This window comes from Cyanistes caeruleus, chromosome 3 (genome assembly GCF_971803275.1).
Source record: "Cyanistes caeruleus chromosome 3, bCyaCae1.hap1.1, whole genome shotgun sequence".
NCBI lineage: Eukaryota > Metazoa > Chordata > Aves > Passeriformes > Paridae > Cyanistes > Cyanistes caeruleus.
This window is the reverse complement of record NC_141703.1, coordinates 74,115,201-74,141,734: the sequence shown is the minus strand read 5'-3', so window position 1 is coordinate 74,141,734 and position 26,534 is coordinate 74,115,201. Positions and strand designations below refer to the sequence as shown.

At 40.2% G+C, this 26,534-nt stretch overlaps 1 protein-coding gene across 11 annotated transcripts in view; it reads left to right on the top strand.

The window, feature by feature from the left end:
• The first annotated feature begins 8,324 nt into the window (after positions 1 to 8,324).
• GRIA4 (glutamate ionotropic receptor AMPA type subunit 4) overlaps positions 8,325 to 26,534 on the top strand; it is a 217,151-nt gene continuing 198,941 nt past the window's right edge. For all 11 annotated transcript variants that reach the window (XR_015284792.1, XM_023920399.2, XM_023920413.2 and 8 more), the window contains exons 1-2: positions 8,325 to 8,846; positions 9,999 to 10,157. Coding sequence is in view for 10 of the 11 variants with exons in the window: in XM_023920399.2 (XP_023776167.1) it covers positions 8,759 to 8,846; positions 9,999 to 10,157 (247 nt within the window). In the remaining variant the exon portion in view is untranslated. The remainder of the gene's footprint in view (positions 8,847 to 9,998; positions 10,158 to 26,534) is intronic.

The following is a 26,534-nucleotide window of genomic DNA, read 5'->3' as shown; positions in this document are numbered from 1 at the left end:
CTTCTTCTCAGCAATTTCACCATTCCCTTTCTCCCTCTGGATGTGGAATCACCCTTTTTACTCATCCAGCATCATCAATACAGAGACTTCTGCAGCTGCATCTGATGAGGTGATTCTCTGACAGCAGTGGCACAAGCCACACAGGAACCAGCTCACTCCTTCTTGTGGGTGACAACACTCGGGAGGTGAACAAGAGAAAAGAGCTAAAAACTATCACCTTCAAACAAAGGTGAACTTTGGGGTGTTTTTTCACAAGAAGTGACAATTAGGCAAATACAGCAAAATGCTCTGGGTAGTAAACAGAGGCTATTCTATATATGGTTCTGACATCTTCCTCACTTGGCTGAGTAGATTATGTCACAGAGGTTATGGAAAACATTTTAATGAGAACTGCTAAGAAAATGAAAAATATTTTCCATCAAATTTTGGCAAAAAAAAAAACCAAACCCAAAGTACAAAAATGCTTAGGGGGAAAAGTTTTTTTCCCATGGAATTAGTGTGATTTTTTAATATGTTATTGTGTTTGGTTTTTGGTTTGGTTTTGGTTTGTTGAGGTTTTTTGGGGTTTTTTTTATATATAACCAAAAGAAACAGTCTTTTATTTTATTTAGGAAAAACAAATTTTTATTCATAAGAATTCACATTCCAAATATCTGTAATTACCTAAATAGAGTTTCTGTCTCCTGATTTTCTTCTGGTTTCTTCCCATCTCATTCCACATTGAATTCAGTTTCACTACAAAGCGTTCACCTGCGGGGAGTTGTCTTTGTTACTGTGACTGTTCTTTGCTTAGGAGATGTAGAACCAATGTCCTGACCCCAGATACAAAAGGGAATTTTTAAGTACTGCATGATTCAGAAGAGCCATATGCATGTCTCCTGTCCACAGCAGAGGGACATGTGAGTGAATGACCTTGCTCAACTTGTACCCTCCCTTTCAGATAACAATATGACTTTTGCTGTGGGTGATTACTAACTAGACCCCCCAGAAGTACCCAGGGGAAGCCTTCCTTTGCTATTTTAGAAAAGTACTCAAATGAAAAAGTGTAGAAAATGAGAATGAAATACACTTATTTTAAACCCTGTTTCATGTAAGTTTACAGACTGTTGGTCTGACTTGCCCAGCACCTAGAAGACTAGCAATAACTCATTTTGAATTCAGGAATTATTATAAGTGATGGGCAGAATCCAGCATTTTTCCCTATACAAACGAGACCAGATGGGCTCAGGTGAAATGATTTTAAGTTGCTGCATTTTCCCCATACGCACACCTCTAATTGAAGAGGATATTGCCCCATCCTTCAGAATTGCCTGGCATTTACTACTGCAATAAGCTGTACTTAGGAAAGAAACATTGCTGCAAACTTTTGTATTTTCTCAGGTACATCCCATGATGCAGCCCAGGTTATAAATATGGACAGAAAAAAACCTATTAAGCCATTATAAAAGTAATGAATATGAGGTCAAATTTAAAGGGAATAGATTCCAATTTTTTTATTTTATCAAATTCCCAGGGACTGAAGTTGTTTGGAAAGTATTGAAGAATTTTCCAATACTAATTGATTGAGAAATAAAATGGCAAATGAAATGCTATATTAAAAAAAAAAAAAATACAATGCAGTGTACATGAGAAAAACAACCTTAACTATGCATACACAATGATAGACTCTAAATTTGGAATTAACACCCAGGAAAGGGATATGGAAGTCTTTGTGGATAGTTTGCTGAAAAAACTGTCTGCAAGTTCAGAGGAATATGATGTTTTAGGAATGATTAGGAAAAAAAATGCATTAAGCAGAGACCAGTTTTGATGCCTTGAGAGGCCACCTAGAACAGAGGCTAGACAGAGCTGAAGGAATAAAGTGGGTATTTATTAAAAATGCCTTCAGAGGACACACCTTGGGCAGTACAAGAGCCTGGCCAAGGCTACACCCAAGATGGATGATGGATCACACGTTTTCACACTTTTACAAGTTTTGGTCCATTTCCATTTTGGGGTTATTTGCCCAATTACAGCTTCAGGTTATGAAGTCCCATCCTCCCAGATTGCTCTCCTCAATTCACTGTTTATACTTTTTGGGGCCTGAAGCTGCAATGGTGTCCTTGGCTCCCAGGCTGGAAAAGGATTGTTTTGTCCAACTAAACCATGAAAAGAACTTGCTAACACTTTATATGAAGTTCAAAGTTATATACTAATGCATATATATATATATATATATATATATATATAATAAATAATGGGAAATATGAAAGATGAAACTTAAGGCATGAGTTTTACACCTGAAAAATTGTGTCTTATTTCATGTGTCCTGTTTTTCAGAAAGATAAAAGAAGTAGGAGAGAGAAGAGTGGCAAGGAGGACTGATATATTTGATACATAGTATAGACTATAAGATATGGGAAGACAGGAAGAGGTGACTGAAAGGTGACAGCATATAAAGCTATGTATGATATGGCAAAGTAAACTTTTTTTTAATTTATTACTTTTAGGAATTTCCAGGAAATGGTCAATACAACACAAGGCTTAAATCAAAGTACATAAACTACTTTCTTAGTATAGGGTTATACTAGCATTTGCATAGGATGCTTCTGGACATAGAAGTAAATATAAGGCAACAACACTGTAGGCAACACAAGCAGCTCTAGAAAATCTTTAGTTTAGAAGCCTCAAAGCCCTGACTGCCAGGAGGTCAGAGGACTCAGCAAGAAATAACCTTTCCAAAGTCCCTTAAAGTTTAAAGGAAAAGTTTCTCAGCTCTCACACTCTTCCCTAATAAACCTCTGACAGTTAATGTTACACATAAGATACTGTTAAAAATAGACATTGAGTTTAACCTCATAAGGCAGTTCATAATTATACCAGTGTTACCACATTCTTCTCACACTGAAAAAACTCCCTGACTGATATAAGCACAATTTAAATTACAGTAAGGATTTTTCACTTTCCACAGCAACTTCTCTTTTCACAGTCATGGTGTCTTCTAGTATCCCTTTAATTTCTTCAGGTCATTAGGTTTGCAAAGAATGATGTTAACATGCAGCACAGTAGAAAGGAGTAGGATTGGTGGATGAACAAGTTCAAAACCAGATGCATTGTACTGCAGTTGTTCCAGTATCAAAACAAAACTCTTAATGAGAAGTATTATTAAAAATAGTTAACTGTTCTCTCTACCCCAGAATTTAGATGAATGAAAAATAGTAAGAATGAAAATGGGAGAAAAAGAATCTTGCAAAATGGAAGAAAATGCTGTAAAGAGGTTTCCTGAAAGGGAGCTCTGCTGCTGAAAGAAAACTGTATCATCTGCTTGTGCACTGCTCATCTATTCAGTACTGCTGGTATGACTACAAAAGGTCACGTGAGATCATGCCAAAGGGTGGACTGAAAAAATTCTACATAGATGCTTTGTATTTTATTTACTTTTTATTGCCTAGTAGTGCTGAGCACTTCACAAAAGACATAGCTTTGTCCCAGAGTTTACAGTCTAAGGGATCTATTTGACAGATGTGTGAGCTACAGCATTTCATAAAGCAAGAAAGTACTAAGAAAGTACAGGATGTTGACTCAATTGGTTTCTCCATTATTTATTTATTGCTGAAACATTTCCAGGGTCACACAGTGAAAGCTGCAATGAAAATTGTATTTGAAGCAAGACTAATCTAAATGAAGGAGTCCCTTTTTGGGATGGATCTCTGTGCCCAGATGGTTGTGCCATAGGGAGCCGTCGTGGCACCAACACTTGCCTACTCTGAAAGGACTCATTAGGAGCCCTGGCAAACAAGCCAGGAGCATGGTGTTGTCTGTTTTAAAGCTGCCACTGCCTCTGTGCACCTGGAACCTGCTAGGAAGGGATGATGGTCGATCTTTATTTTTCTGTCTTTTGATAGCGATACTGTCATTCTCCGTTCCTCCTCTCTGTGCTCCTAATTGTCACAACCTATCCTTGACAATTGGCACAGCCTTTACTTTCCCTCTTTCTCACTCAAGACCCCCTCACAAAATTACATGTCTCCAGACACATAATGACATGCCTTTTTAATAGATGGTGTAGGTGGAATTTGCATTTTGGATGCAATAACATATAAATAGGAATCAGAGTTGCTACTTCAGCATGTGGATATTTATCTACTACACATGCAACACGAACTCTGTCCACAGTGCTAAGTTTCTGTCTCCTCCATATCCTGCTTTTCCTCTGGGATTCACATAAGATGAATGCCGCTGGTATCTTCTCTGCAGCTTTATTCCTCCTAGCTAACATACAGCCTTCATCTCTTCTTTAGAGTAGATCTTCTCACATTATTCAAGTTCCTGCAGGGTCTTTTCATACAGGCATTTTGTTCAAGCACGAGACTATCTGATCAGGAAAATAGCCAACAGTTTCCAAACCTTGCTAGAGGGGAAAAAAAAAAAATCACATTCATGCATCTTCTGCAGTAGGAGTCATTCATATGCTGCAGCAGATAGTCAGCCTCAGCTGATTCTCTACAGAGTGAGTCTTCTCTCTAGTGGTGGCCTCCAGCCAAGGCCAACATGAGCTGTTTGTGCCCTAAGGCAGAGCATGCCTTCACTCCCTGGACAGACCCCCTCTAGTCTATCACTTCCACACAACTGATGTATTCAACGAAACTTCTTCCAATAATTCCTCAATTTCTCTGATATTTCATTGTAGAACTCTGAGATCTGCCCCTTATTCCCTTAATCACCAACCACAACTTTCCTAGTCTGTCTGAGGGGACTGCTGGTTCAGAAACGGCTTCAGCGCCGCGCCTCTCCAGCTGCCACCAGGAAAACACACGGGCTCTTCCCTCTGGTCTCCCCTTGCTTGGCAGGGTACAGCTATATTGCTTTGTGCAGCAAGGCTGGGCTGGGAGGGTGTGCTGCTGGGGTGGCCTCTGTCACAAGACACCACAGGCTCCCAAAAGAAGCTGGTTTCATCTGGCTCCAAAGCAGACCCATCGCTGCCAAATCTGAGGCCATCAGTGATGCTTGGTGGCACCTCTGGGAAAACATATTTAAGAAAGTGGCAAAAAACACTGGACAGCAGCTGCATGAGAAAAGAGTGAGACAAATGGGGAAGAAACAGCCCTGCAGACATCAAAGTCAGGGAAGAAGGAGGGGGAGGAGGTGCTCCAGGCACTGCAGCAGCAGTGGTCAAGACCATGATGGAGCAGGTAACAGCACTGCAGCCATCCCATGAAATACCCTACGTTGAAGCAGGTGGAAGTGACTCAAAGAAGCTGCAGCCCACTGAGAGCTCATGCTGGAGAAGGTTTTCTGTCAGGAACTGCAGCCCATGGAGAGCATCCAGTGGAACAGATTGTTCCTGAACTGTCCCCAGTGGGAAAGACTCACCATGAAGCAGAGAAAAATAGTAAGAAAGGGGCAGCAAAGTTTTATGGACTAATCAGAACCCCCATTCCTCATCCCTCTGTATTGCTCAGGAGGAGGAGGGAGAAAAGTCATGAAAGAAGGAGTGAAGTTGAGCCTGGTGAGAGGTATTTGTGTGTGGGGGGGTGTTTATAGTTTTGTCCTTGTTTTCTTACCATCCTATTCCATTCCTCACTGGCAATAAATTAAAATTACCTTTACCCAATTGAGTCCATTTTGCCTGTGATAGTAACTGGTGAGTGATCTCCCCATCTTTACCATGACCCATCAGCTTTTTCACCCCCTCCCTTTTGGGAATGGGAGAGCAGCTTCACGGGCACTTGGCAATCAAAGTTAACCCACTAAAGCAGTAAAGAGTCTAAAATCTTATCTCACCTTTCCTCTCCTCCAGGCTTAATCCTGATTACATCCCTGTCACCTTTCCTGTTCCAGTTCTTCTGTAAGATAAACATTGTGATCAATTACTTAATCATCTGCCATTCACTTCTCAAAACTTACTGAAATGGGATTTTCTCCCTTTGATACTGCAATTCTATATTTTTTTTTCCCCTTGTGTCTTTTAAACAAAATTGCTACAGTGTGGCCCCAACCTCTTTCTTTCCTCTGCTTTCCACAGCTGCCAAAATGATCCTGAGCTGTCTGAGCAAGGGAGTGTCAAGTGGAGGACAGGATTATTTCCAGGAATAGCACTGAGTGATACCATTACAGGAATACTGGGTTCATCTCTGACAGTGAACATTAGAAGCCAAAGCTAGAAAAATGCAGGTTTTAACAAATGAGAGTAGATATCAACTTGAACAACTTAGCCTGGGAAGTGATGGATTTCCTGTCTCTTGAAGTCTTTAAATCAAAATTGGATGTTTCTCTAAAATACATTGTCCAACTCCAAGAGAAATTACAGATTTGATGCAGGAACTGCTGGGTGAGACTCTTGGTCGGATCAGGTTAGACCACTGTATGTTCCCTGTGCACTCCCAAATTCAATTTAAATTAACATGCTACCATTGTATTTTAAAAAGACCAAAGCTCAGATAGCAGACTAACTTGCTGATCCATTAAAATGGATATATGTCTACAATCCTAATATTTAATACTTATTTTGCATGAATGCACATGCATATGTGCCAGCAAATTAACTAAATATTTTTCCAAGTTCACTTGCTCCTACTGGCGAAGAACCAGTCAACCATGGAAATATTATCTCATTTTCATTGCTTTTTATCTGGGTTTACAAAGTCAGAAAGTTAAATGATGAAGAATGGAGGAATAGAGGAACCAGATTTTGGAGAGAATTTAGGGAGACAAAGGAGACAAAGCAAGGGAAAGAAAATCAAGCAAGAGCAGAAGCAGAGTTCACAAAAAGAGATGGGTAAATAATGTGAAGAACAAGCCTGCCATTTCAGAGAGAAGACTGGAAAACGTGAAGGGAAAGTAAACAAAAGTAGAAGATTTACTGAAACATAAAGGAATGAGTATTCTGAAATGCAGGTTAAGTCTGTTTGCCATTGATCTGCAAAGAAATCTTTCAAAATGTAATTCATTTACAGGAACTCTGCCATCTCCTGAACACACACACACACACACATACACACACACACACACACATACACACACAGGCACACAGCTGGACACGCCGATGCTGATGTCTGTCTGTCTATACATCTCTGCTTTCAATGATCTCTGCTTACTCTCCCATGTGGTAGATGCTAAGGAGTCCACAATCATTCTTCACAAATCACTGTCACCCTCTGCAGCAAATAGAGGGGTTTTCTTTCACCCTCCAACAGGAGAGTTTGAGGACACAAGGTGCAGTAAAAAACTAAGAAAGTAAACTTGACTGAAAGGAGAAAACTCTGATCTTGGAGCAAATGTGTGTGTTTCAAAGCTGAGCCACAAAGTTCACCTTAAAAAAAATCAATATTCTTTAACATTGCCAATTAACAATCTAAAATTATGCTGTTGCAATTCCAATCATAGATAGAAATATCTTGTAAAGCCACATGTGAAGCTAGAAGCTCCCTCCTCTGACATACATCTATTGTTGGATGATTTCATTACCTATCATTTATTATACATATCTTTTAATTATTAACTGCAATAGACCCAAATAGACCCAGACTTCTGGCATCTCCTCTGGGAAACTTCCAAGGCTTGAAGAGAAAAATTCAAAGGCACCAAAAACAGACTAGAGATGAAAAGAACCCCATTTTATTTTTTTTTTACCCTCACTTAGAAATATTAAGAAAAAAAAAAATAAAAAAAAGGTGGAGGGGAAGCGAGAAGAAGGCGGAATAGGAGCAGTGAAGTTTTCCTTTCCATCCGCTCTCCCTCCCTTTGGCACGAGTGCCACAGCGCTGAGCGCTCCCCGGCTCTCGTCCCCCCGCTCCGCCGCAAAGCCGGGCGGTGCGCAGGGGTCCCGCGGCTCGGCGCGGAGCGGGGACCCGCCTGCCCATCCGCGTCCCCGCTCCGCACACGCACATCCTCCCGGCCACCTTCCCTGCTGACACCTGGTACTGAACAGCAGCACCCAGGGATGGGCAGCAGCGGCCGAGCCTCCCGCGCCCAGCCCGGGGCACTGACCTTGCCGGCCCTCTCTCCCTCCCTGCGCCCGCAGCACAAAGTTCCGCCACGCTGCGCGCCCGCGGATCGGCGAGCGAGCGGCAGGAGAAAGGCGGGAGGGGGGGAAGGGGGCCGGAAAAAAACCCCACCAAACCAAAAAAACACCTCAAAAAAAAAAAAAACCAACCCCAAACCAACCCAAAAAAAACCAAACCGACCAAAGAATTAAAAACAAAGGCACACGGCGCGCCTGCGGCCGGCGCGGGCGGGCTCCGCGGCGCGGGGCGGAGCGGGGCCGCGCACGGCGCGGCGGCGGCTCCCGGCCGCGGCGGTGCGGGCGGCGGGGGGCGCGCACGGCGCATGTCCGCCCGCGCCGCGCCTCCGCCAGACGCTGCCCCCCGCCGCCAAACTCACCACCATCTTCTGCATGTGCAACATTTGCAGCCGGACACACTCCGCTCCCCGGCGATGGAGACTGCGGGAAAAATCCGCCGCGGCGGCATGGCTTGCTGAAGCGGCAGCCGGGAGAGAGGCAGAGCGCGAGCGGGAGGGGATAGCGAACAAATTCTAAAACAAAACCACCAGGAAAAAAAAAAAAAAAAAAAAAAGAAAACAGAAAAAGGAGGAAACCTCTCTTTTTCTCCCCCTTCCCCCTTTTTTTTTTCTTTTTTTCTTTTTTTTTTTTTTTAATTTTTATATATTTTTTTTTTTCATTCCTGGTTTTGTGTGTATCCTCCTCGCCCTCGATGCCTCTTTGAGCAGCATCCAGCGAGCGAGCGGGAGAAGGCGAGACAGAGAGGCAGAAGAGAAGATGAGGATAATTTGCAGACAGCTTGTCTTGTTGTTTTCTGGCTTTTGGGGACTAGCAATGGGAGCTTTTCCTAGCAGCGTGCAAATAGGTAAGCGCTGCATTGGGCTGCGTGCGTGTGTCCAGGGGTTCAATCCTTTGCGAAGTGAGTTGGAAGGAGGCTCTGAAGGCAGTTTTTGCAGATTTCTCCTCCAGCACCATCCCATTTCCGTGCCTGCACGAATCATCCTCGTGTTTCTGTATGTGTGCCTCCGTGTGTCTGTGTGTGTAAATATTTCTGGGTGCGTTCGCGTGCGGGAGGGAGGATGCTCATCTTGTGCAGAACTCCTTCCAGCCCCGGGTGTGCGGTATCGGCAGGGCAGGAAGGGGCTCGGGGCTGCTGCCCCTTGGCTGCTTCAGCCCCCACCGATTCCCCTTGCTTTTTTCCTGACTCTCGAAGGAATGGCGAGTCCTGGGCACCGGAGGTTGCGGTAGCCGGCAGGGATGGGGGGGGGCAAAAGGCTACACCATCCTTCGTTCCTTTCTGTAGTTGGAAAGTTTAGGGTTTTGTAGGTGTCTCTCTGTAGTCCTGTGCTCCATCCTCACCCCTTTCCCAGCGCCTCTTGCTTCCCTCCACTCGGATGTGTTTCGGATGGGACGCAGCTATCTGAATTCTTTCCAGCTCAGCTCCATCACTGCATCATTTCTTGTGGACTTGTAAAGCTGCTAATAAGGCTGAGCTGCTCCCTGCCTGCACATGGCTGCAGAGGAGCAAAGTTCATTATAGTCCTCTTCAGTGAGGATTACCCTATGCCGAGTTGCTATTCCTTCTTTTTTTTTTTCATCCAGAAAGCATCGTTCCGCTTAATCAGCCCGCCACTTAATGTGAGAGGCTGTTGAGCAGCTGATTTACCAGTGTGTTCGGTATCAGGGAGATGGAGGCTAAACACTTTAAAAGGTCACTGTAATCATGACAAATCTGGGTATTTATGTATGAAAGGCTGAAAACCGAGAAGTCAGAAAAGAAGCATGAATGCATCAGGGAGGTTAAAATCGATTGAGGACGGTGATTTAAAGGCAGTGGTTGTGATTATGAATATGATTAGTTCCTTACCCATTAAAGTCGTAGGACTTGCCTTACTGTGCAGCTTTGGGAGAGACAGTTGCTCAGTCTGAAGAGACAGTAAGTAGCTTGCAAATGATTTACCCAGCTTCTTCTGCTTTTTTGCTTTTTTTTTTTTTTTTTTTTTTCTGTTTTTTGTAGGTGGTCTCTTCATCAGGAACACAGATCAGGAATACACTGCTTTTCGATTAGCAATCTTTCTTCATAACACCAGCCCCAATGCATCCGAAGCACCTTTTAATTTGGTTCCTCATGTAGACAACATTGAAACAGCTAACAGCTTCGCTGTAACAAATGCCTGTAAGTAAACAAGCCACTGATCACACCACCTTAGTCATAAATTGCAGTGGAAAGAGCAGGAAACCACATAGTTGTCTTGTATTATAAATACATCAGGAAGTCTGTCTTCGGTACAGATACCCTTTGCAGAAGAGCAAAAGGGGTAGCAGTCCTTGTTAGTTCCTTAGTGGAGCAAAATCACCTCTCCTGCCTTCTGCTGACTAACCTGATGTGACATTTACTTTAGTAAAAAGTAAACTACAGTATTACTGTAGTTTCTTACTTACTGGTTTCTATGGGGATTAATTTTGTTGTTGTAAAGAAAAATGATGAATGTCTCAATAAGTGCATAAACCCCACACTTAACTCTTGTTTGCTTCTGTGCATGCTGTGCCTTGTGTGTATTTGAAAATGTATGATAATGTTTGTGCTCCCAAATGCTTTTCTAATGGCTGGAAAGGAGACAGGGAAGCAGTGGTGTGCAGGATAATATATCTGAGTTGCTTGACGCTGCAGTTGATCTGGTGATGTCACTTGAGGCAGCCCTGCTCTTATATTCTAGGTTGTAAATGTCTCTTACCATTTCGTAATGCATACATCCTGTGGATATGTCTCTATGCATCCATACATTGGTGCCAAATCAAGTTAGTATCTGATCTACTTGATTTCACAGACCACCTCAACTGGAACAAATATTCTCGTCCTACTATATATTTTATAAACACACACAAACACACCCACATACACAGAGATGCACATACACAATGAGAGGAAGACAGAGAAAGAAATGCTCTTAACAAATGAGGTAACACTTAATTTCTTTATTTTTTATTACATATAGTGACATATAGTTAGCTGAACTTGCTACATTTCACCTCAAGGTTTTTAGCAGTGGTTAAAACACATGCTAGGTGCACTTAATCTCCAAGAGGGGCAAAGCATTATTACTATTGCTTTTTGTGTATTTCTGGCTGCTTAAAAGGAATTCATGTTATTATGTAAGACAGTGGTATACAGTGGGGCAGAACTGAAGACTGTAGTAGCGTTACTACTTTGATGTTCACATTTCAGGACTCTATAGGTTTTCCTCTGTAGCTCTTAAGTTTTCAGATCCCTCCTCTTCATTCAAGACTGAATTGCCTCTGGAAGTAGATGCACTAAGCAACATTGCTGAGCGAGTTTAAAATAGAAACGTACTGGAGAATGCCTTAGTGTTCATCGTGCCTTTGAAATACGTGCTGTGTTTTTCTTCACTTTCTCACTGCCTTCTCTGTGGCACTTTTTAATATGTAAACATACAATATGCTGTGAAGTTCTCATGAATAATTTATTGCATGATTGCTAAATTTATTTATACAAGTCTTTGCTACTTCAAGTTTCAGATGACCTTGCCACCTTGTTTAAGAGGAAAAGCTTCTGAGCTGCCAAAATGGCTCCATTCATTTTATGCAGGGAAGACTGATGTCCCATAAAGTGTGAATTCTGTATTAAGCAATGTATTAGTTGTGCTTAGCGTTGAAATCAGTATCAAATTCCAAAAGGTAAAAACATTTCAAAAGATGCTTTGAACCTGAATCAGGTCTGTGCAGGTGTAGTTCATTGAGAAAATATTACAGCCCATGTCAACTTTTGCAAGCACTGATAATTTTTATTCCATGGAGACCAATGACACGGTACCTTTTTAAAACTTAGGTTTTTAGTAAAAGAGGATGGGACTAAAATTTTTTTGTACAAAAATCAGTAATTTTAGATGAAGTCAATTATTCTAGATTCTGCCTATTCATCTAGTTCTGACAATTTCTCAGGCTATTGTTACTTTTTGGATTAACGATATTGCTTAGTCTTTCAATTGGAATGTTAGCGAATTAATTCTGATTTGCACAAATTTAAAATTGTCTAAAATTAGACCACTTTGTTGTGTAAAACTAAACACCTTAAATTCAAATAGTGTTTGCCCAAAACTTTGCTCATTTGCATTATTTGCTGCAGATTCTTCTCTCATTCCAACCACCTTGTGTTATTTTTGCCTTATATTTAACTGAGGAACACCTCTCCCATTATGTTTGCTGTCATTTATAAAAATAGTGATTCACAACCCGATTCTTTTTTTTTTTTCTCTTTAAGCCGAAGCCAATTTGGCTTCAAAGTGTTTAATGGCTTTAGAAATGATGAATCCTTGCAGTACCAGGGGAGGCAGAGAAGAAAGGAAAAATTAAATTTATATGCTTATGTGTGTGTATGCTCATATAATTCTGTACGTCTGTATTAAATAGAAGTATTCCTAGAGGCCTTATTTTTTTGTTTCTAGTTGCCACTTAAATCCATATGTATTTTTGCATTAGTCCAAGCTTGCATTTATTTCATGTTTTGCAGTCTTGTGCCAATAATCTGACTACTTCTTCTTTTTAAAATCATTTTATTACTGAAGAAAATTTTTTAAACAACAGATATTCTCCTAATGAAATGCAGGCAAACCGACTGACAGCTGAATGAACATATCTTATGTTCCTTAAGCTAAGTGTGAGCAGAGTCCTGCAAAAATCAATTGTCTGATAGCTGGAGGACACTGGCTTCCATGTGATTGAATTTGCTGGCTTGACAGAGGCTTCTAAAGCGCAGATGTGTGAGTTTTTCTAACCTAATTAAAGAAACCCCCACCATCAGCTCTGAATTAAGTGATTTTATGATAATATGAAATGAAAACTCTTTGCTGAACCGCTGTGAAACAGTGGGTTTGGACCTTGCTATTTGCGTAGAAATTACTCAGAGCACATGTCCCCAAATATACAGTACAAAAGCCTTAGAGCTGCTGGACCGAGATGAATATTCATGTGAGTTCAAGCATAAAGCTCTGAGACATTACCAGTTTCCTCTGTTTCTGTTTCCATTTGCTGCAGAGGTTACTTGTGAAGGTTCAGGGCCTGACCCTTTGCATGTGTCAGGGAGAGTAGACAGATTATTCCAAAGGATTATGGATGGCATACTAGCAGGTAACTCACTGCAACACTGGCAAAACTTTAATGGGTTTTTTTTTCTTTTCACTAGGTAAAAATCACACATCAAAATGTTCACTCAGGAGTACTTTTGGAACTGGAATAATTTTGTGTATTCAATGTCATAGCTAATTTCCAATGGTTATTTTATGCATTTTTGTTTTCTTATAAAAAACCTAGAAGATTAGTATTTTTATTTTAAATCTTGAATTCATATGAAGCAGGTTGCCTTAGCAGATAGAATCTGTTTTGAGTTATCAGAATTGATCTGATCTATATCACTTTGGAGATTTCAGTCCTTTTTCTTTTCCCTTCACATTTGTGTGTTTTATTTAAACCCTTTTCATTTCTTTTGCACTACATACATTATTCAGAGAATCCCTCTTACTGACAGAGCTGAAATTATTCAAAAACATGAATAGTACAAGATTCTTCCTCATCAGAACACAATACACCAGAGCTGAAACATTTGTCTATTGGCATACATTGGTTTGCGACTTATAAGCAGGATATTCTGCTCATGATTAGAAATTTACCTGCATTGAATTTGATTTCAGGTGTTGCAGCAATATATTGATTTTTGGAGAGGATTTTATATATTTATTCTTTAGCTGAATGCAAAATAATTTTCTCCCCTCCATGCACCATCTATACACTACATCAGATATAGTACATTAGTATATCTCAGCGCCACAGTCAACATTAAACATGCTTGATTACTTATGAGAGGTAGTGCTATAATTTTACAAAGAGCTATTTGCCTTTAACTCTTGTCTTGTGCTTGACAATTTTTCTGTTGAAGTTTCAAAAATCCTTAATCAGTAGCAACTTGGAGTTCTTGCACAGAATTAGGCTATAGGGGATGAAGAGAGATTGATTTGAGTCTTTCATTAGTGTTTTATACTAAAAGCTAAGCTTTTCTCTCTGAGTCTGTTTAACTTCTTGTGTATTCTGAGATGAATATATACTTAATAAGTGTAATTTAGGGATAATGAGACACTTCCTTCCTCTTCTGAGCAGTTCTGTTCTTACTAGATTTTAATCCCAGTAGATGCAAATCCCCTAAAACATAATCTTGTTTATTATGTGCCACATGGATGAGAAGCCTACTGGAATAAAAAATCTTGTGTCTTGGAATAACTTTCCTCTTTCTCCAAGAGTTATTGTCTTTGACTCTTGTGCCCTCTAGATTTATGTGGGGTTTATGTCCTGAAATTGGAGGGCCTGATTCTGCCTCACTAGTAGGAATGCAGTTTCTGAGGAAGATCTACAGAGGTCAGAGGCCGCCCTGAGGGCATACAGCAGCCTCCTTTGTCATCCTCATCTCTCTGGGTGTTTGTCTCTGGGCTTGTGCATGCTACTGAGGGGAGAGGCAATGTCATTTTGGGGTTAACTTTCTGCTGAGAACTCCAGAAAGCTGAGGATATAGACTCACACATAGTATTGCCCTTATATTGGGACTATCTGTCATTTTACCCCTACAGGAGTTTCAACTTTGATTTACTCAGCTGCATCATAATGGGATTTTCATTAAATTTGGTTATTAATTCTGCTTTATAATTACAATTCAATTTAGCGATAGAAGCGTAACCTTGGTTGAATAATCAGTGTCATTTAAAACCGTGGTGTTCTGTATTTAGAAAGTGAGTTTTCATACAGCTGAATGGTGTTTTGCTATCAAGAGCAGTGCAGTATTCCCAAGGATGCAGTTTGGAGTGTGTTGGGAGTTACCATACAGTCAGCTTTTAACTGCAAAAGCAAATAGTGTATCAGTTGGCTAGAAAGATGGGACTGGATTAAATTTTAACCTTTTAAGATAGGTTTAATTACAAAAAATCCTTTTGAAGTGAGTGTTTTGTTTTAGTACGTGGAATTTATCTCAAGCTAGAGTCCAATTATTGAAAACAATTTCTCTTAACATTTTTTATATTAGCACTTGCTGATGGAATCAAAGAACATGTGTGTACTTGGGTGTCATCTGCCGTAAGAAGGATTCTGTATATATTTAAGAGATAATAACATCCATATTCAAAGAGTTTCATAGCTCTAAATGTGATATTTGTAAATAGCCATACAACAGAGAGATCAACTGTCAATATCTTCAATCCATCAGATTCAGGTTTTAATTTTCAAAGTTATTGTTCATAAAATAAAGGATGGGCCTTCACTGACACAGTCAGAAATGGAAATGGAAAATTTCTATTTCCATTTCAGTTTTACCCTGGAAATCCAGAGCATTCATTTCCCTGGCATTAAACACGACTTTTGTCCTAGCATATTACTGGACTGACTAAAACTTTAAACTCAAAAGCTTTATAGTAGCCTATAGAAATAATTTAATGTTCATTTCAGAGGATTAATAAGAAAGATTGTGTTCCTCCATTCCTTTTGCAGAAGGCAATGCAGTGCAGTACTTCTTGTGTAGGACAAAGCACTTTAACAAGTAAATTAAATTGATTAACTTCAGCTTTATCGTTGTGATCTAAGTTTGTATGCTAGTCAAAATAACTCATGCATTTCATTTTTAGGTCTTGATTGTTTTGAGACTTGCTTGTTCATGAGAGGGGAAGACGTCTGCTTTGATTTCTTAACAGTTTTAGATCCTACAGTGAATTGTGCAATTTCAGATTGTGAGCAGGTGAAGTTCTTTGGATTTAAACATGTTGGACCAAATAGTCAATCGTTTCTCATAGTTCCTATTCTGTAATATATGACCGATTTAAGGATATGAAACTGTGCTGGTGCAAAAGTGAACACGTCTCTGTGATTTTACCAGTGTAATTATAGGGAAAAATTGGTGTTTCCTCTGGATTTTCGTTCCTCTGGGTACTTAGCTTGAGGCAAAGGTTTTGGACTAGTACAGCGCCAAGTCTCCTTCTGCAGCTGAGGTGGGCATACCGAAGTTATGTGGTAGGACACAAAGTCAAACTAGATAATTTATTCCTCTGTAAATCAAGAATTGTTCTGATTTTTGGAAAATAAATTTAATCAAAAGTATCTGATCACAGTGTCTTGTTTTGAAATTTTGGCGTTGCTTTACTTTTAACAATTTTCTCAGAAGTTTTAACATCTTCCTCTATCTAGTCCAGGTTCTTACATAGATTTTGGTTTTTATTATGGTTTATAAAGATATTACTGGCTTTTATCAGCGTAGATGTGGACTCAGTTGTTTGTCAATGCAGTTGACAAAATCAATCTCAAAAATTCTATATTAGTGGTGTCTGCTTTCAGTCACCCAAGTTCAAATAGAAAGGCTACCCTACATTTTGGCACTCAGAGACGTTCTAGTATTTTCCAGAGTCCTTAGCAGCACCTGCCTTCCTGTTGGGAGCTGCTTACTGCTGAGCACTTGGGAAAATCTGCCCTTCTCTGTACAATAACACGTGGGGCAAGTGTCTTCTGTCAGTAGTGCTACTTCCCTGAGAGGACTGTGTTTCCTCCCTCTCTTTTCTCCCACAGTCCAGATGAAGTCTGCCTGACTTGTACAAACAATTGAAGGTTCCATATGGTAAAAGGATGGAACCAGAATGACACATACCCATCACCCTTGTCCTGGCAATGCACTGGAAAGACCCAGCTCGTCCTTCCTCTTCACCAGTTCTTCCAGAGATGACTATAAGTTTTATGTTGGACTCAAGTGGGAATACCAGGAAACTTACGACAAAGCTACTGTAATGGCTAGATTTTGACCAGCTATGCTAACATTATCAAATTCCAATGCAAACACTGGCCCTTGTCCTGCAGATTTTTTTCCCCCAGACAGAGCTGTTTGTGATTTAAATTGGGGCTCTACCTGAGCAATGACTGCAGATCATAGCCCCTTAAAAAGAAGGAGTAGTAGGAATACATTTTATTTGCAAGGGGAATAGGTTCTCGTTCTTCATCTCATAGCTTAAATTTTAAAACATATTAAATTGCTTAACTCCTATTTTTTTTAAAAACCAAAATATTTAGCAGTTGGACCCCTGGTATATAATTGCCTGTTTACAAAGAAGGTCAGTTGGACTACTGTTTTCCACAGGCTATTTCAACCTTGTATTTATATGCAGCAATTGCTCCAGAAGCATGCAGGCTTGTGCAGTACCTTCTACTATATTCATGGCTAACATGCAGTTGTTTTTTCCTGTAAATACAAATAAAGCCCAAGAAAAAGAAAAAGTACTTACTCTTCTCACTAGATTATTTATTAGACTTTTTGTGGGCAAAGGCTTTAAACACATTTTGAAGACATATTAAAATACATAATTATTTAGCTACTTATAACAACTCTCTGTTTCCCCCTTTCAGACCCTCTGTGGGGTAGATCCTGTGCCATTTCTGCATGCCCACTCTTCCAGTTGTTTCTGTGTTGTATTTTCATAGTGAACTTTTAAACCCATGAAACTGCAACTTCATTTTGATTTGCACATGTTGACGTAAAGTTCAGATATTCTTAGTGAATATCCATCAAATTTTAGGAAAGTTCACAGGTAGAGAGTTAATCGCTGAAAAGAATTAAGACCTTTATAGTTTTCTTGCACAGTTTTCAAGGATGTGGAATTTACATCTTCACATTGTGGTATAAAGGGTGATGCATATGTTAGTATTAGAAATTATTATGCAAAATAGATAAGAATTATTATTAAAAAATTCTGGTTTTGTTAATTTCTCAAATATGCATTATGTTTAATTTGTGATTATCTGCAAGGTCCCTTTCCAATCCAAACCATTCCATGATTTATTTTTTTAGAGATTTCACTAGTGTTACCATTTTAGGATCAGATCTGTTTTCCCAGTGGGTAAAGCAATTCATATAATACGTATTCAAGGTAAAAACAGCAGAAAGAGAGGAAATTCCTGTAGAAAAGAAAATAAAAAATGTACCCTATTATTTGTCCCCAAAAGCTTCCTGTGCTACTGTAATATTCCTGATGTTCAGTAGAGGTGTTTCACACTACTAGTTAATGTGAGATATGGATCTGGATGGTGCTGGGTTAAAAACATAGCATCAAAAAACTGGTAAGCATTGAGTGTAAGGGAGAAAGATTTTATCAAACAGAGATACATTCATGCAAAATTCAGGAGAAAAATCTGTAATAATTTTTAAGTAGCATGTGCCTATAGATAAACTGAGTTCTCTGTTTTCTCACCTAAGTTGATGAAGGGAAAAGGGAAGATTTTACAGACCCTCAGTCTCAGCAGAGTAGTGTAGGATCTCCTTTCAGGCATTTCCTCCAGGTTTTCTGTGTGGATCTGTCCTGGAGAGGTTTGCTGATAAAGGTCTTCAGCCTTGGTAATTTCCATTTGTTTAAACTGAGAAGAGTGTTTAAGGGTGGACTTTTCAAAAGCACTGCAGCTGGGAGGATAATTTCCTTCAAAAAATCAATAGTCATAGGCTCTTGGCTGACTCAGGTGTTTTCTCACTTCTCCAAGTAGAAAGCACAAGCCAAGTAAAAAGCTGACTTTTGGGGCTGTTTGCCCACCCAGTTAACACTGTCTCTGTATCTAGCTGTTTGTGTGGCCTCCAGCTGAGAGCTGCTAAGGGGTTTTTCTTTCTCAGGTCTTTTGTTTAAAAAGCAGTACCTTTGGTGAGTGCTTCTCTTGGGTGGTAAAAGCAGCAGAGTAATACTGTATGATATGTTACTATTAATTACTATGATTAATTGACAATTAAGAGTTGCTGTCTGGAGGCAGAAACAAAGGTCCAAGGAAAAGAGTAGAGTGTAAGATGTGTATTGGGAGGACCTTCATTGGCAGCTGCTGCAGGATTACATATATCCCATGGAAGTGTGAGTCCAGAAGGTCAGGTGTAGTGCTGAATGGAAGCAATCCAAGTTACAAGTCCTTACAGATGATGGAGGAAAGATGTGAAAGCAGTCTGGGGGAGGAAATGTTGGCTGATGGCTACGAGCAGCATTGCTTCAACAAAGAAGAAGGTCACCAAATAAGTGGGACTGTGGATAGCATGCCATAATGTTCACAGATTAAGGCTAAGTGGAACCATTTTGGTCACCCAGTGGGACCATCAAGATGCTTGTCAACCAGCCTCAATCCCTTTATCCAACCTGTAATTATTTTTTTTTCCCAAATAAATCCAGTGTTGACTTGAAGACTAGAAAAAAAAATCATAGATAAATTGTCATGTCACCAACACTTCATTGGGATAGATAGACCCAGTGTCTTTATCTGTGTTTAATGTAGGTACCATAAAGAGTAGGCAAGGAAAAAAAAAAAAGTCTACTGGGTTTATTGTTGGCTTTTACTTTAGAGGGATACCATAATCAGCATGATTTTCATCCAGTTGTCAAGAGTTTTGTAGCTCCCAGCGCTCCTGAGGTTTGTTCTGCATGGTTGGAACTGTGTCATGCCTGCACAGAAAGGTGGCTTGGGACACCCTTAGTAGCATGACTCAGGTATGGCAGCACATGTAAGGATTTACCAGGGCCTTTTCCAAGTTCCCTTGAAAAATACTTAGGGTGGATACAAATGGTAGGGCTTTTTCCCTCTCATAAAAGAAAAACATCTCCTTAACCCCAGCAGGGACTGTGGCTTGAAGCAACAGTAATACAAGCTTGGTAAATGTGTTCCAAGACCATTAAATTCATTTTTGCTAAGTAATGTATGCTAATCCTCATTATTTGTATTCACAGACTCATCTACCTACCAAATGCAACTTAATGGTCATATATGTTATACATATTTCACTTTCTATGAGCCACAGAGGATGTGAATCTATTACTGCTTTCACCTGAAGGCTTTGGGCTGTTAGCTTAAAATATCAAGAGTTATGAATTTAGCTTTGGAAGTCCCTAGTTCCATCTGCTTTGTGTGTTGGATGAGATTGCAGCCTGAACACAAACATGATGATGAATGAGATTTAAAGCACAAGAATATTTGCAGAAAGCAAAAGACTGAATCAAAGAATACAAGAAGTGCTCCCATAGCTGGCTTTGATGATCTGTTGCACTATACTGAATAGCAAATGTATATGGAAAGAATAAAAAAGGACAAACCCTTTCTTTCCTCATACTGTAAGTCACTAAAACAGGTACAAATAGTTACAGAAAACCTCAACAATTAATTATTGTTGTAGTAATAGTTGTATTTACAACATTCTGTTTTCTACCACTCCATCCATTAAATGCTTTTTTTAAAAGTATTTATTATTCAGTTATTTTTGAAACCAGCTGGAAAATGTAAAGGTGTTTTCAGATAACTCAGGAAAAGAACAGGCACAGTTAATGCAAATGCATGTGTGCAGCAGATAATTGACAAGGTTTTGGCAGGTGCTGTGTGAGATGATTTGGAGCCCAGGTGGGAGGTGGGTCTGCCCTGGTTCATCAGCCACTTTTGCAGACTCAGAAATGAGAGATTACCCAGAGTAAGGACTTTAGAGTTTGAGATCTTGCCCCTGAGGTTGCTCTTTGCCCTCCATTGACCCCCCAGCGGGGGGAGAGAAGGGGTTTAAGATACATCAGGAGCTGTGTATTAAGGGAGCACCATTATTTGGTGTTGGGGAAAGAGGTTTCAGAGAGCAGAGAACGGACTGATATGGAGCACTACTTGCTGCCTGGGGAATTTTCTGCTTCTGAAAACAGCTGGAAGATGTGGCTGGTGCTTTTGAAACAGGGATTATAGCTGGTGTGAGCTGACATGACTTTAAAAAGCTTTAAGGTGAACATGTGGATGTGCCAATCTGAAAACTTAGTACAGAGGGGGAAGTAACGCCTAGACCTGATGTCCAGTGAAGCACAGGAGGAGTAATGGAATAGCACAAGACTAAAAAATACTGTTCCAAGAGACACAGAGAAAATTATTTTCCCTTCCTTCAGCAGTCTTCTTCTCCCTGGTTTTTATTGCTACATGCCCCAGCTTTACGTGACAAAATGGGAGTAGTGTTCAAGAAGCACCACCAGTGGAAGTAGTTGACATGGTGCTTCCTATGTTAGGCACCACTGAAGAGAATCCTGGCATCCCAGAAGCGAAGTCATAATGTTCCAATCCTATACCCCACAGACAGGGACAGGCTGTTGTGGCTTCTGGGTTCAGCACCAGAAGCCACAGCAGCTTATTAGTTCCTGTAATGTATTGATTGCAGATAACTGTCAGCTTAACTACTGCAGGGAAAGGAAGGAAAGGGAAAGAGCATAAAACATTTGTTTCTTGGTTACAAACAAAAAAAGAAATTGCATCCTTATATGACCTCAGAAAAACTCTGCCTGTTTCCATCTCTGTCTTACTCCCCCAAGTCAGACTTGGACTTCAACATGGTCAACACTTTGAGGGAGTGGTGGTGCTGTACCACAAAAAACAGTTCATGCAGATGAATTGAATTGCTTCCCTCCATTCTTTTCTGGCTCTATAATAGGTGTTGAAGGACTACTGCTTTTTTATTTCCTGATGAGAGGACCAGAAATCATCCCATCATTCTTTCAGTTACTGTTTATGATGGGAATCTCTTGCTCTTCAGAACAGCTGGCAGGCACCAAAGCTTCACACCTTAATCTCATTTTCTTTGTCAGCCTTTCACATACTATGCTAAATGGGAGACTAGCAGAAAATCCTTTGAGCAATTACAATAATGGGATAATAATAATTATTGCAGTTCCTTGCACTTATATAGTGTCTGTGAGATTAAAATGAGATCCAGCATAATGTTACCCCTTTGAAACGGTGTGGATATCCCCTGCCAGCAGCATCACCTTGAGAAACTGCTCTCCAGGGCCTCACCTTCCTGCTCCCTTGTATCTGATATGGTAAAGCAGGGCTGTACTGCCACCTTCCTATTCATGTCTGTGAGCAATTGACTGCACAAATGAAGTCATGAAAGAGAACGTGAATGCAAGGAATTGGCACCGTAAAGAAGTTCTTTTTTTCCTCTTGTGCCTATAAAAGACAGGAGAACATTAAAGGATAATCTCTCCAGTTCAGAGGGAGCATGCTTACATAAGATATTTTTCTTTCTTGACTGCACATCATGTAGGTTTTAGAAGTACTAGTTAAGAGAGTGAAGTGTGTGCCACCAAAAATGTAACACACAGGTATAGCTTTAAGCCTGTTGGTTTCTTAAAAGATGTGCATTACAATAATGTACTGCCTTCCTGTCTGGGAAAGTATTGTCTGCACACCGTTGGATATTGGCACAATAAGTTACTAGTTTCTGTCTACTGAAATAAAATCCCTTGGGGCCTTTTCTTGGCCCCAATAAAAGTGTTTTACATTTAACTAAAATTATAAGGTTCAATGTCAAGCTTTCAAAACTTTTTAAGTATTGTTAATGCTGTGATGATGATAAGTTCCTTATGGTGTGTGACCATAATAAAGTGGTGCTACAGTTTTTTCACTGAGACAAAAATAGAAAAGTCATTAAAAATCCTAGGGTTTATTTGTTTGTTTTTGTTATTGAAATAGACTGTAGCTTTCCACACTGAGAGTAAAGAACAATTCTAGAATTTATTTGGAACCTGCCCCTTTTTCCTCACCTCTCTCAGCAGACAGAGATGGAAGCATTCAAAACCTGTCAAAAGACAGGAACGAAGCAGAGTATCTCCCTGCATCTGTAGCATGGGTGACTGAAAGAATTGTCACTTCCACTAATGTGTCTATCCTGATGCTTGACTTCAAGAGAGAAAATAATGGCTCGCTTTTCCTAAAATCTAGGATGTACCACAATTCTGATCCCTTTGTAGCCAGTTTTTACCCATAACACCTCCATTGAGGGCAGCATGGCAGCATTTCTGGTGCCTCACTGGATGGAGTGTTTTTACCACCGGTCATCATCATTGCATGAGAAGACAACGTCAGAGGTTGTACTGTAATACTTCTCACTCTCTTCTCTTCATCCTCACCAAACAGATGTTTTGGTCCCTGATGTCTGTTTGGCTGTAATCCCCTGGAAATTGTAGCACCCTTCAGTGGTCCCAAAGGACTGCAGCAGAGGTTTGCTGGAGTATCTTGTTTCTGCCACTCCTGTGTTTACTCAGCTAATTCTGTCTCCATCTGGCTTTGTGAAGGGCATGAGGAGAGCAGGAGATGGCTGGAAACCCTGTCCTTACTGGGCCTTTTGCTCTTGCATCTACATTTCATCCAGTCCATCCTCTACCCAGATTAATTTTTGGAACTCGGACAGTTTTCTTAGGATTGTTACTTGTATTTAAAATTATACACTTGGTTGGCAGTGTTTGTACCCAAGAAAGGAGGTTTGGGATAATAGGAACAGGTCACTGAGGCTATGCCTCAGCATTTTGGGATGGTGTCTTAGGTTGAGGTGCAGATACATGTAAAAAGCATCTTGCTTGGTTTCTTCCATCTGTGTGTAGAGAAAGCTCTATAAAACATTTAAATACCTTTAAAATGCTGTATTTTGGCTTTATGTGGAGAACTGTAAACCTTTAGGAGATGCTTTTCAGAAGGAGAATTTAAGGTACTTTACACATTGCACATCCTGGCAGGGGGAATACTCTGTTGGAAGCCTGGATGAGAGTTGCTTTACTTAGACCAAGTTGTTAATTTCTGGTTGAAACTGTTGCCCAGAAGTCTCTGTAAATGTGTATAGCTGACAGAGAGCTGTCCTTCTGTGCATGTATTTTTGTACTACTTTCAGCCACTTCAATGATTGAAATACTAAATCTAGCACTCAGACAGCTTTTGGATTTATGACAGTCCCTGAAGGACTTTGGCTTACAGTTATTCATATAGGTAGTTTTGAAAATTTATGACAGAAATAATAACTCTGTGGTAATATTCATCCAATTGCTTATTTAGAGCACCCAATGTGAGAACAAAAAATTGAGCAGCCAGAAATTCCTGGAGCAAAGCTTTGGCTCAGTGCTCTGCTGTCCCTCACAGGATGGGGACGCCAGAGACATTTTAGAGACTTAAGGCAGTTTTCAGAATTTGCAGAGATGTGAAACCTAAGTGAAATTTGTCCCTGAGCAGCAGCTAGTATATTTAACTGTATTTTAGTTGCTGCCCTTATCTATTTCAACTTAATTATTGCTTTCAAATATTCAGGTATGTGCACATGCATTGTAGAAGCATTTAGTGAGTCACCTCTGTCTCACTCCACATGCTGCTCACAGGATGATAGTGATTTTCAGCAGCTTGTTCTGCCCCTCTTGCTCCTCTGTCATTGTCTGTGGTATTGCCCATAGCACACTCTGGACCTCAAGAGGTTACAGCAGATCTCTTGGGTCTAGGCAGTAACAGGGGCACCCTGGAAAAACAAGAACAGGCAGATGGAGATGAGTGCAGTCAAGGCCCAGTGAACTGCCTGATGTGGTGTTGCACTTCCTTCTCCCTTCCCTCTTGGGCCATCACATCCACCAAGCCTTATGAAAGGAACCTGCCAGCTATCAGTGATGATTTATGTATACATATTTCATATTTTTGTTACACCTGCCATCTGTGTTTTTTGCATTCTTTAGTCAAAAAGACCAACAGTGACCTGAAGGAAAGTCCTTCTGCAGAGGGGGAAGAACATGTCCTTCTAACATGCATGTCTTTGTAGGAAGAGGGTTAGTGGTGTGATTGAGCGTGAGCAAAAGATGTGAGCATTCAGGTGTGATCTTTCAGATATGCTTGGGATGATAGTCATGCTTTGATGTTGGTTTTTTGGTTGTTTTCTTTGAGATTGTTTTGTTTTATCTCAAATTCAAAACTAATAACCAAGAATCATCTGCATAAATCTTATAAATCATATTAAAAAAAAAAAAAAATCCAGACAGGGCTGGTAAGATTGTACAGAAGTCAGGAGGCTGCAGCTCTTTGAGAGTAATGGAACAAACCTGCCCTGAGCTCCACCTGTGCAGAGCAGTGCCTGCCTCTGGGGCTGCCTGCCAGGTGCTGGGCTCCAGCTGGAGCTGCCCACCTCCATCCCCACAGCAGAGGGTGGCTGGTCTGTGGAGCTGGAGAGGGCACCAGGATTTCTTCCATAGAGGTAAGAACCTAAAAATGATGATTAACAGCTTCAGGCTTGCTGCAGGGAGAGTTCTGCCATTAAAAGCTCAGTTGCAGCCTACTAAGATGAATATAAGTGACTCCAAAAATAGGTGATTTTAGAGGGAAACTTTCAGACTTTTTAATTAGCAAAATAACTGGTGCTTGTTTGTATGCCTTGAAATCATGTGGGTTTTCTTCTTGCTCTTCAGGGTTAATACATTGTGGCCATGTCATAAGAGCATGTCTGCTAAGTGTTTCTAGCAACACATCTTGAAATGCTGCCAGAGACCTGGAGCTCTGCATACCTTGCTTTTAACACAGAGTGACAGCTTTGAATCACACATTGTGCCACTGCACAGCCAGGGTTGTAAATACCAAATTTTAATTATCAGCTATATTCATAATTCATTAATAGGAGGTAGACAAATAGGCTGGGCTGGCTTTGCAGTGCAAGAGATAAATGGAAGATGGTGCAGAGGTAATAGATGCTGGAGCAAAATGTGTAGAATTTTTCTTTCCTCCATTTTGTCTTGCTGCAGCTGTTTTTCTTGAGCTCTAAAACTCGTTCCAGGAAGAGGGTCTGGAAACAGGACAAATGTACATTTATCACAAATGTTCAGAATGCTGAAACTGAACTTTAAGTACAATGTGAGCTGTTGAATGCAAAAGCTACAGGATGAGCCATGATGTTATATAGGTTCTGTGGCAAATATTTCCCTAGTTATTTATAGCAACCATTGAAACATTAGATGTATTAAATAAAATAATTCGTAACCACCTTCACTGCATTTGTTCTTGAACATATAAATTTAACTGACTTAATGATAAATATTCCAGGAATTGCTTATCAATTTGGATGGTATGATAGGTGATATGTCATCGATTTAATGACATAAACCCATGTTTAGGTAGTGAACTTTTCAGTCTTTCTCTTGTTAGCATTCAATAACAAGCTTCAACAGTTTTTTTTTCAGGCTAAATTCAAAGAAGCATGTGAGAAGTGTAATATATATTCAGTATATCACATACTCAGCTGTAACTTGAGTCTAGATAGCAAAGCACACGACTGCCTAACCATCAGGCTGGTTTTTGGAGACGTAGTCAGCTATAAGAAAATGGAGAGCACATAATTTTAGATCATTAGAAGTAATTATGATAACTAGGAATGCTTTTAACCTAAAGGTGAATAAATGGCACCTCTGCAGTATATATGCCCATGGCTTGAAAATGGAAATTTTTTTTTTTGCTTATATTTTTTTTTTTTTTTTTGTGGAGGTATCTTGGGACACTTAGGATGGAAGTGACATTTAATACAATGTACTATTTATGTGGAGGCTTAGTGTCAGATATATATTACCTTGCTCCTAAACAGGGTAGTTCTTTGTCTGGATCAGGGCTTGGCTGGGAGGCTCCATGGCCTCTACTGGTCCCCACACCTGGGTGTTGTGAGAGTCCGGGGGAGCACAAAATTTCAGGGCCACTAACT